We start from the raw sequence: 11,200 nt of genomic DNA, 5'->3' as shown, positions 1-11,200 counted from the left end.
AAATTTGGGTAGGATTAGGGGTAAGTACTTTCTTGCAGGGCCGGCCTTGAGCCAAACGGCGCCGACACTAGTAAAAACTTTAAAGGCCCTGCATTAGGTGTTAGATATTATCAGCACCTTCGTTCCTTGGCTCCTAGGAAAGTTGGCGCCCGGAGTGGACCATTGCGCCTGCGCTGGGCCGGCCCTGCTTTCTTGTTAGATTTAGTTCGAAGAGATGCCAAAGCAAATGTAGACAATACCTCCAACTTCTGACATTTCCCGTACATTCTGATGGAAGAATACTACACTAGTGCCTCCTAGCGGCGCGAGTTATGCAGGTTGCTTATATTTCATACATTTTAATGGATTTTATATGAAATATTATCGAAAACAAAAAATAAATAAATGTAAGGTTAACCTGCACAGGAATTTACTGCTTTTTGAATATTTACATAACACATATTAAAACCGCTACTGGGTTTTAACAGTCACAAGCCTCGCCGCTCGCGCTCTGTCTATATTGGTTTTATTTGCATTATTAAGGGAATTATTTGCCGCCATTAGAAGTTGATTTATGGCCGCCATTGTCCGGAAGAAATGTCAACATGCTTCACTAGCGCTTCTAGCGGTTAGCGTTGGGTAAATACTGCCAATATTTTTATTGGAGTTGGGCGTATTATTATCATTCTAGTATATTTGACCAAAGGAAGTCGCTTTAATTTTAGTTTTGGGGGGAAATACAGTTGAAAAAGCAGTTCGTTATAAGTATGTAAATTGAGGGGTGACCGGATAAATAATCAAAATGATAATACATCACATCTTTAAAAAGTTATTTAAAGTCATGGAAAGTGATGAAACAAAAACTTTATTAAATGGGTTATGTAGCTAAGGTTAGGTTAGGTTTAAATTTATTTATTTTACATCGTTTATAATGACTTTGTATCACTTTTTAAAGGTGTGTTGAATTGTCACTGTGTTGAGTTAACATGGAACCAAATTGAGTTTATCTAAGTGGATAGGAAGAAATAAATATTTTTTTTCAAAGGATTTCTACTGCAAGCAATAATTGGAAAAATACTATGCTTTTTTTTTATCCAAGGGAATTTTATCAGAACTAAAGGTGAGTGTTTAATTTATATAGGTACCATTTGAGGAAGATTTACAAATATAATTATGTTGATCGATTTCAATTTTAAATATTAGTTATTTGAATTATCTATGTCCCTGCATACCTACATAATAAATATTAAAAAGGGTTATGGCAAGAAGGCTTTTTATCGAAAAAAAAACATTTTAAAATGGTTCTGTTTTGCAATGGCAAACTTTACAAATTATTATTTCCTAAACATTTTAGATTACACTAACATCACATTTATTTGCTTCTATATACACATAACATGCACATCATCGTATTGCATGCAAATAAAATACACTTTGGTACATAAGATCAAAATATAGGTAGAGATTTAAAACAGCTGTTCGTAAAATCTATACACTAATAAATAATTTTTAAATAAGTACGTAGTAGTTTGAACATGTCTAAAATCATGAAAAAATATCTTTCGACTGAGAGACTGGAAAAATATTCAGGTAGGTAGACTTTTTCAACATACACATATAAATATTATTTTAATGCGACTTTTCTGGTTTATATTATTAAAGTACTGAATTATTTATTATTAAATTATAGAAGAAAGCAAACACTTTGTGGCTGTCAACAAACGAAAAAAAGTTTTATTTGAACCATTTTATTTGAGCTTTGTTTAAAACCACTTTATTTGGGATTGGTTTAAAACCACTTTATTTGAGTTATACACGTCGACCGGTTTTGGTTGATATCAACCTTCATCGAGAAAATAAACATATAACCTAAATTACAGTACAGAGAAAGATTATAAGAAAACACATAAGAGAGGGAGAGAGCATTCGAGACCGGCTGGTAAAGGGTCCGTACTGTAATTTAGTTTATATGTTTATTGTCAGGTTGAGATCAACCGAAACCGGTCGACGTGTATAACTCAAACGAAGTGGTTTTAAACAAAGATTAATTATTTGGTCAAATTAAAAATATTTTTTAAAAATACTCCACTATTTTATTGACAATAAATTTCCAAGACAGTATAAAGATAATTTTTATATTTTAGCAATTTTTTGACCATTGCAGACAGATTGTATTTTTGTGTAAAACATAATTCATTTTTCACTAAAATTATTTTGTTTAAAATTTAAAAATTGACTAACAAAAAAATGATTAACGAAAAATAACACTGTTCCTTTTTTGGTGTGTTAGAATACATACATTGGGGCAGTGCCACAAAGTTTTTGTTTTCCGCGGCTGATGGAAAACAAAAACCGTTGTGGCCCCGACACAATGTTTTTGTTTTTGTCGGATGTTTTGAATACATGTCGCTGGAGACCCGACTTTTGGACACATTTTTTTTGTATCTTCAGGAAAATCACGACAACCCTTTTCTATCCAAGCTGCTCTACAATTTTATATTCAGTATTTTTTTACAGAGTGGCTGGTACTGTTGTGATTTTAAATATTGAAAGATGTAATGGAGGATAGTTTACAATTATTATTTTTAATGATAAACTAATGTTTATAAGACAAGGTTTTTATGCATAGCACGAAGGATAATACATTATTGTAAGCAATAATTAGTCGCTTGTAATATCAATACAAATTGAAAATATCTCCCGAGTAAAAATAAATGCCGCCGACGGGAATTGAACCCGCACCTTCTGATGTCCGGTCAGACGCTCTGGACCACTGAGCTGCGTCGGCTTATTTCCAACCCGCCAAATAATTAAACATGTACTAGTACTTCAATCAACAATCACTGCTTATTATATTAGCTTATTGTGTTAGTATTGTTAAAGTTTACAAGCTTACAAAAAAGTTCTTGAGAATAGTGTGTTATTTTTCATCTACTCCATCTGCGAACGGTATTTTCATCCACAGAGAAAGTTCCCCCGATTTCTCTCAAGGCCTATATTTTAATCTTTTAACGAGAGTGAGGATGAAGCATGAATCTCTAAAATTTAAATTAGTCCCCAACATTTTTGTAGATTTGACCAGGGCCGGCACTGAGCCAAACGGCGCCTGGCGCTAGTAAAAACCTCAAGGGCGAAGTGTTAGGTTTTAGATATTATCAGCGCCTTGACTTCCTGGCTACTTGGCGCCTTGGTAAGTCAGCGCCCGGAGCGGACTGCTCCAATTGTACCTGCACAGGGCCGGCCTTGGACTTGACCGTATCCTCTAAATAATAAAAGTTTTTTTGTGAATATAGCATATGATTCGCAACTGCCCGGAGAAAGTAGAACTATGACACCCCCAATTAGGGTAAGGAGTGGGGAGGGGAAGGAGTTGGGAGAGAGGAAGGTTGGAAATGCATGGCAAATTAAAATAATTTGACGATATCTCTTCCATTATATCTATCAATATATGCACCCTGAGACATTATACGCATACATATTAGGAGTTCAGTATATTATACGCATACATATTAGAAGTTCAGTAAATATAGTTCCCATACATATAAGGAGTTCAGTATACATATATAGTTCCCATACAGTATGTATGAGACGTTCAATAAATCTTTGCCACAACATTATTTCCATTTATAACTCAATTATTGTTTTAAAATACATAATATTACATGTTTAATTTAATTTTAGTGCATATTATTATCTACATAATATAAGCTGTGCCCTTGAACATTTACATTAATAATTTTAATAATGATCATATTATTTTTATTAACACAGTAAAAAAATATTTACTTTTAGATGGCCTGTATGAACCTAGTACTGACTGGCTATGTAACATTTATGTTCGGGCAGCTTTTCCAAGGAATGGTTTACGCGGAATCAAGTTAAAGCATGGAAAGTAACTCTGGGTAAAATGCTTAATTTTTATGGGCAAACTAACATTTCGATGTTTTCACATATATGCTGTTTTGGAAATTCGCAGTACAAAGAGAAACTGATGAATCTACATTTGGAGTCGACTTTGTCAACTACACCTTTTTTAATTAGAGCTTTCGAGTAATATCAGCTGTACATATATTTTTTTTAATTTTTCACACCGTGGAACCGGCTCCAAAGGTTTAAGTTTCTGTAAAAACGGGAAGAAGGTTGAAAAAAACTGCTATTCTCGGATTGGAATTTCTTTTGGGTTCTCTATGTGATGTAGATTTACTATTTTCCCGCTTGTAACCACTACGAAATAACGGGTTTTAGGCTTTTCTACGGGAATAGTTAGTAAAATTAATATAATATCTGCAGCAACAATCTTTACTAAGTGATAAATTGAAGACGTTCACTGATTTGGCATAATTATTACCCTCCATTTACTCAGAATATATGGTAGTTAGTCCCAAAATTTCCGTACTGGAATAAATCCCGACTTCTATTAATCCGAAAGCTTATCAATGCAAGCAATTCTAAAATTTTATACAGAAATACCAAGTCAGTGAAAGTCCGTCTGTCTGACAATTTAAGCATTTTCAGATCGTTTAACTGATAGATGTCACAATCATGAACACAGTAGGTAAAAACAAAACTTTTCAAACTTTTTGTTCGACTTCAGAGAAGAAAAAAAATGTAGTGAAATTGAAATAAAAACATTTTAAACATAAGTAAGTACTTAATAACAGTATACATAGTCAAATTTTTCAAATAATTAAATTCTATGATCTTCTAAACTTGTCCCCTTGTCGCCAAAAGCAGGAAGAAGGCGTAAGCAAGACAAACTGTTGTTTATCAGCGAATTACACGAATGCCAGTCGGGAGAGGAGATATACATACAAGTGTGTGTTGTTTGGATTAACTCAAATTGCGCAATTAGTATAGGTGTATACATTCAGATGGAAACATTTAGTTAAATGACACGAAGGCCAGTCGGGCGTTTAGGTATACATACAAATGTGTGTTGTTTGGATTAACTCAAATTGCGCAATTAGTATAGGTATATACATTCAGATGGAAACACATAGTTAAATGACACAAAGGCCAGTCGGGCGTTTAGGTATACATACAAATGTGTGTTGTTTGGATTAACTCAAATTGCGCAATTAGTATAGGTATATTACATTCAGATGGAAACACATAGTTAAATGACACAAAGGCCAGTCGGGCGTTTAGGTATACATACAAATGTGTGTTGTTTGGATTAACTCAAATTGCGCAATTAGTATAGGTATATACATTCAGATGGAAACACATAGTTAAATTGAAGAAAATGCACTTTACCATAGGAAACTTGTTAGGGAATCCTAAAGATCTTAAGAGAGGAATATTAAAAGATTCATACCTATGTTTGTATGCTGTTGAAAATTTTACCTTAGATGGACAAACATTTTATAAATATTATATATTTGTTTTTGTTTTTCTCATAAGTTTGAATATTTGAGCTTTTTTAACAGACACTAATTATTTACACACCTATAATCTAAGCATTCATAGATGGCGTTAATTCAATTATTTTATGTAAACACACTTTTTGCATTATTTTTTGATTATTTTAATCATAATTTTTTGAAAGTTATGCTTTGAAATATGAAGGGCTCAAGCCTCTGCTATGTTTTGACAGAAGGTCCATATTTCCGCATTCCAATAAAATCAAAATAAATGGAATATTTACGAATGTATCCGAAAAATAAACATTGCTTTTGAGTTGATAAAATACGCATTAATATTTTATTTTTGTAAATAAAAATATATTTTTTTAAATGTTAAAATTTTTAATGCAAATATAAATATAATCAAAAAATGCTCACCTTGTGTTTTTTGTAACAAAAATTACTGCCATCGAAAAAATATATTAAAATACAAATAAAGACAAATACATTATAAACGTTACTGACCCCTGACTTTTTGTCTTTTTATATAAAAATAATTAATAAAAAATTCATCATTTAATTGGAAAACAAATTATAATTTTTTTTTCTTTCGGAACCTTTGGTTTCATAAAAGTGCAAAAATTAATTCTTCTATGGTTAACTTCTATGTGAATATAAAGTATGTTTTTTTCTCTTTCTATCACTGTTTATATTATATATCTCACCATGACAATAAGGGAGATACAACGATTTCTATGAGACCGTATGAGTTGTTCCCAAAAGCGAACAGATTTGCCTGAATGGTTATTATTAGAATTATTTGTTTTCGCCCGTATACACGCAATATAAATATAAATAAATAGTTTTGTCCGTACAAAAACTCTATTCTTTCAAGAAAGGCATAAATACAATATGTATCAGTAATTCAATCCAATATTGTATTTCAATGCATTTCTTGAAAGAACTGAGTTTTATGGGGACAAAACTATTTATTAATATTCATATTGAGTACCTATGCACGGACGCAAACAAATAATTGGTCTTAATATTTTAAAGAATTACTCGCAAAAAAGAATTTTCATAAAATAATTAAATTAACGTTATCTATGAACGCGTAGATTATAATGAACCTTACGTTTACCCTTAATTTGTTGTAGTCGAACCAATCTATGAATGGCTATGAGGCATCGCTAAAATGGACACAAGTGTTTTTTTTGTCTTTGTTTTCTTTGATAAATTTGAGCAAAATCACAAAAAAATAACAATTTATTTAATTTTCACGAATTAACATCGTTAGATTATTTTCGACATTTGTTATTATTTATTCAGTTTTATTTATAGAGAAACTTACTTTGTTCCATACGTAATTATTTAATAAACATCGTAAGGCATCGATTAATTTACACGCAAAGCCGCATGCGACGCTTTATTGCATCTAAATGGAATCTTATCAGTAATTGGTTCGTTTATCAATTTTTACAAAATCTTTTAGATTTATTCTTCACTAAAATTCCTAAAGCATTTTGGAGTACTTTGACGTAATGACAATAAATCTTATCCAACAACCTTGACAGACATATTAGAAATGTACAATTTAGTCATATAATTATGTTTTAAATATTTATCTGGTATCTCTTTTTGGAGATCTTTGGCAATGCCAAATTAATATTAAAAACAATGTAAGGGACGAAGCATGGATTTAGATAAATTAGTATTTAATAAATAAAATTTATTTGAAATACTAATCGGCGAACTATTACATAATTTATAATATTAGTTTCTAGCTTTAGCGATTAACTACGAGGATCACAATATGGCACTTTCTGGAATTATTAACAATTCACTATAAATATAATTTTATAAACTTTTCCAATAAGTCTAGTTCTTTTATGTACAATTTAGTATTTTGGTCTTTTCACAAATTGGTTTCCATTTCTGCATTTTCAATGTCGCACGTCGCTGTGTTTTGTAGAAGTCGAACGGAATCTGTTCCTGAAATGACGTTGTCTGCGCATGATCTTCTGTTCAGAAGGGTGTCATTGATGAAGGCTCGCGATTGTCCAAATAATTCTCCTCTGTCTGTTATCGATCTTGTGATTCTCCTCATTACGGGAAGATTGATCGCTACTTCATACGGTGGGGGGTCTTCAGTGGGAGTTGTTTGTTCTCTTCCACCCAAAGGATCTATCGGACAAACTTCTAGAAGGGGACTCGAAAAGAAAAGAGTCCTGTTCCCTGCTTCTGCAGTACCTCGATCTCCTAGATTGCGATCGATGGCTTCTATTTGTGATATTGGTATTTCTGTTTCTTCTTCTGTTGTGATTTCTGCATTTGCATTTGAGGCGTCTCCGTTTTCTAAGAAGGCTTGTTCTTCAACTGATTCTGTCAATATGAGGGTTTCATCACTGTTCTTATTGAGAGAGTCTGCGTGTGAGTTTCTTCTACTGTTCAGTCGAGGGACTGGCCTTATTCGAGCACTGCCGTAAATTCTGTTATAGTGACCAAAAGGTGGAGTTGGCTTAGAAAGAAAACCAGCCCATGACCGTCTATTTTGCACTCTTGTTTTATCCAGAACATTATTTTCCCTTCTGGTAAATACGGAATTACTATTCCCGGTTCGAAGACTATAGTTGGATTGGGTGGTGTGCATTCCAAAAGGCGAGTATTTATTTTTAGTTTCATTGTCAGTTCTGTTACTTGCAATTGTATTGGCCGAGTCACCCATTTCAATAACTCGAGCCGTTCTGACGTTATCGGTAACGTTGAATTCCTCCATTATGCGAATAGTTCTTTTTGGTGTATTAGTATTACTATCTATAATTGCACTTGTATTGGTACTCTCATTTGCTGAGTTTCTGCGGACCTGCTCAGCAACACATACTTCTACTGCAGGCTGTGTTGTGATAGGTTCAGTGTGTTCACTCGGTTCTTCGTTACTCGCTATATCTATCGCACTACTTGTTGAAGGTAAACTATTTTGGCTAAGGTGTTGCGTGGATTTCAAACTCTTTATTAGACACTTATGAATAACGTTTTCAAGCTCGCTGTTACTATTTTCATTAATATTACTAAGCACCGCAGGCAGGTTTTCACGATGAGAGCTATTTCTCTGTGGTGAATTTTGTGCATCACTCAAGTTGTTAATGGCATCTTTAACTACCGCTGGAATATCTCCAGTACTCATTTGAAGCGAAGAAAGGAGAAGAGCTTCGGAGTAGGAAGGAACGAGGACACAGTTTTCTCTTATTGTTGCGAAGAGTTCGAGGCTGTCGATGGTACTAGTATGCGACATGACTTCTCCTTGTTCCAGACCATTCCTGTTTCTCGCGAGAGCCAGGATGTTGATGTGCTGAGTGGAACTGCTAGCTGACTCCATGTTGTTGGCTAATATGGCAGATTGAGAGGAAAGGATGGAGGTGGCGGGGGGATGGCGCGGGAAGTGTGTGGGAGCAGTGGGGGTATACTGGGACATGTGGGTCTCTAGATCCAACCTCCTGCTTGTCTCCAGGTCGTAGTTAACACCAAAGATTTTTGTCACCTAGAACAAAAAATATCAGGATATATAACACTCGCAAATAAAAAAAGTTAATAGGAATGTTGCGAAGTTAAAAAATTTTTTTTTTACCGTATAGTGAACATAGGCAGTGTTGCACTCTATGAGAATCCTCAATGGCCAGGAGAGCAAAAGACAGGACAGGACCCAGAAGAGAGTTTGGCTGGAGTACCACGGCATCCTGTCTGTGTCCCTGTTAAGTAAAATTAGATTATTTAATAAGAGCCATAGTTTTAGCCTACATTCAAATACATCTTTTTTTTTATTTTTTTTTTTTTATTTTATTTTTTTATTTTTTATATATACAATAATATTATTATTGGGTTTATAAAAACAGTTTATTTTTAAACAAGTTCTGCTGTGTAATTATTATTACGCGTGACAGCTGTTTCGCCCTCTGAAGGCATTATCAAACTGAGAGGTTATCAAACTGAGAGGCCCTCTGAAGGCATTATCAAACATTATCAAACTTCAGAGGGCGAAACAGCTGTCACGCGTAATAATAATTACACAGCAGAACTTGTTTAAAAATAAACTGTTTTTATAAACCCAATAATAATATTATTGTATATATAAAAAATAAAAAAATAAAATGGAGTTCTACAAATTAAACTTAATAACAATAAATAAATTCAAATACATCCTTTAAATAGCTATCAAAATGACTTCTCAAATGGATCAATGTAATGGAGAGAAAATTACTGTCAACTGAGCGACATGTGACCAGTGGTGTCCTTCAAGGATCAGTTCTGTTTATTTTGTACATCCATGCATAAATACTCCAGCGGTTTCGTAGATGATGCGAAATTCTTGGCCGACCCACACATATACATCACGACCAACCGCAAAACGAATTATGATGAAATATACCGATGGACAAAGGATTGGCTTCTAAAACTCAATGTTGTAAAATGCACTATCCTACATATTGGTAAAACTAACCCTAAACTTACAAAAAAACTTAATGGAGCACTTGAAGCAGTGAGGTTAAAAAAATATCAGTCAAACTCAACTAACACTATTCACACCAATTTGAAATTTTCATCGGCGTTCCACAGGGGTCACATTTAGGTACATTATTGTTTTCCTTGTTTATCAACGATATAACTACCGTTTTTGATGGAGTTATGATACTCCTATTGGCAGACGATCTCAAAATTTACAAAACTATTACTAATCTCTATGACTATTACGTTTTACAATTAAATCTTATGAGGCTACAAGAGTGGTGCACCCGTAATGAACTGTTTCTTAACATCGAAAAATGTCAAATAATCACTTTTGGCCGAATCAAAAATCCCATATTGCAATCAACCTTGGTATTATTTTTGACAGTACATTATCTTTTATTCCTCATATAGATGAAATAAATAACAAAGCCATGAAATGCTTAGGGTTTATTTTGAGAGCGGTTAATGATTTTAAATGAATGAACTCCTTTAAATTGCTATTCACTGATTTGGTGAGAAGTAATCTAGAGTATAATTCAACAATCTGGGCTCCATTTTATAAGATTCACCAACTAAGGGACCAACGACCAACCAATAAGTTCCTGAGATTCATTAATTTTAAAATAGGAATTCCAATCGAAGATCTTAATTATATATTTTTTTGGAACATGCTAAACTTAACCGACTTATCATCAAGGCGCACAGTGACTGATATGGTATGTCTATTCTAAATATCGAATGGCAGACTGGACGCTATTGATTTAACAAGCGTTATTTCGTTGCGAGTACCTACACGGACACTCGACTGAACGCCTTGTATAATGTTCCAAAATTTGCTAACAATTATTTCGTAAACGATTTTCCAAACATTTGTTTTTATATTTGGTACAATATTTTTTACATTTCAAAGTTTTCCAGTAATGTTGGCCTCACTGGGTGGCTTGCCCGTGCTGAGGCCTTCATTTTATAATATGAAAATATAATCTACATAATACATTTAAAGAGAAAATAATACATTTAAAATTTAATCTTCTGTGTTTGTGAGTGATGTGTGTTTATATTGGTTTTGTGTGTTACGTGTAGGTTTTATTTTTAATTTATGCTATGAAATTTTTGTAAAATTGTCTTTTTTGTTCTTTAATCCATTTTGTAATTTTGTGTGTAAATTTATTTTTATCTTCCTCAATTTTAATTTGAAGTTTTACACTGTTGAAAGCTTATATAGCATGGTATTGGTAGTGTCTTTGTCCAAAGCTTGAATTTACTGTCGGAGTTTTTATGTTTTCTTTGTACGCTTGTCTAAATGGTCTGTTAGTATTATTTTGTGTATGTTGAAATTTTTTTTTTTGTCAAATGTGTAGTTTAGTAGTGAT

General features: G+C 33.1%; 1 protein-coding gene across 1 annotated transcript in view; it reads right to left on the bottom strand.

Moving 5' to 3' along the window:
• Positions 1-7,239: 7,239 nt before the first annotated feature.
• The window catches only part of LOC149415673 (transmembrane protein 151B-like), a 109,877-nt gene continuing 105,916 nt past the window's right edge, over positions 7,240-11,200 (bottom strand). The window contains exons 6-8 of the mRNA XM_089642411.1: positions 8,950-9,070; positions 8,394-8,862; positions 7,240-7,706 (exon numbers count right to left, since the gene is read on the bottom strand). Coding sequence (XP_089498537.1) covers positions 7,240-7,706; positions 8,394-8,862; positions 8,950-9,070 — 1,057 coding nt within the window. The remainder of the gene's footprint in view (positions 7,707-8,393; positions 8,863-8,949; positions 9,071-11,200) is intronic.

The sequence above is a fragment of the Hesperophylax consimilis genome, chromosome 18, assembly GCF_061612785.1.
Source record: "Hesperophylax consimilis isolate HC1 chromosome 18, BYU_Hcon_1.0, whole genome shotgun sequence".
NCBI classification, from domain to species: Eukaryota; Metazoa; Arthropoda; class Insecta; order Trichoptera; family Limnephilidae; genus Hesperophylax; species Hesperophylax consimilis.
The sequence above is the reverse complement of the archived record's forward strand: the minus strand, read 5'-3'. Positions and strand labels throughout refer to the sequence as shown.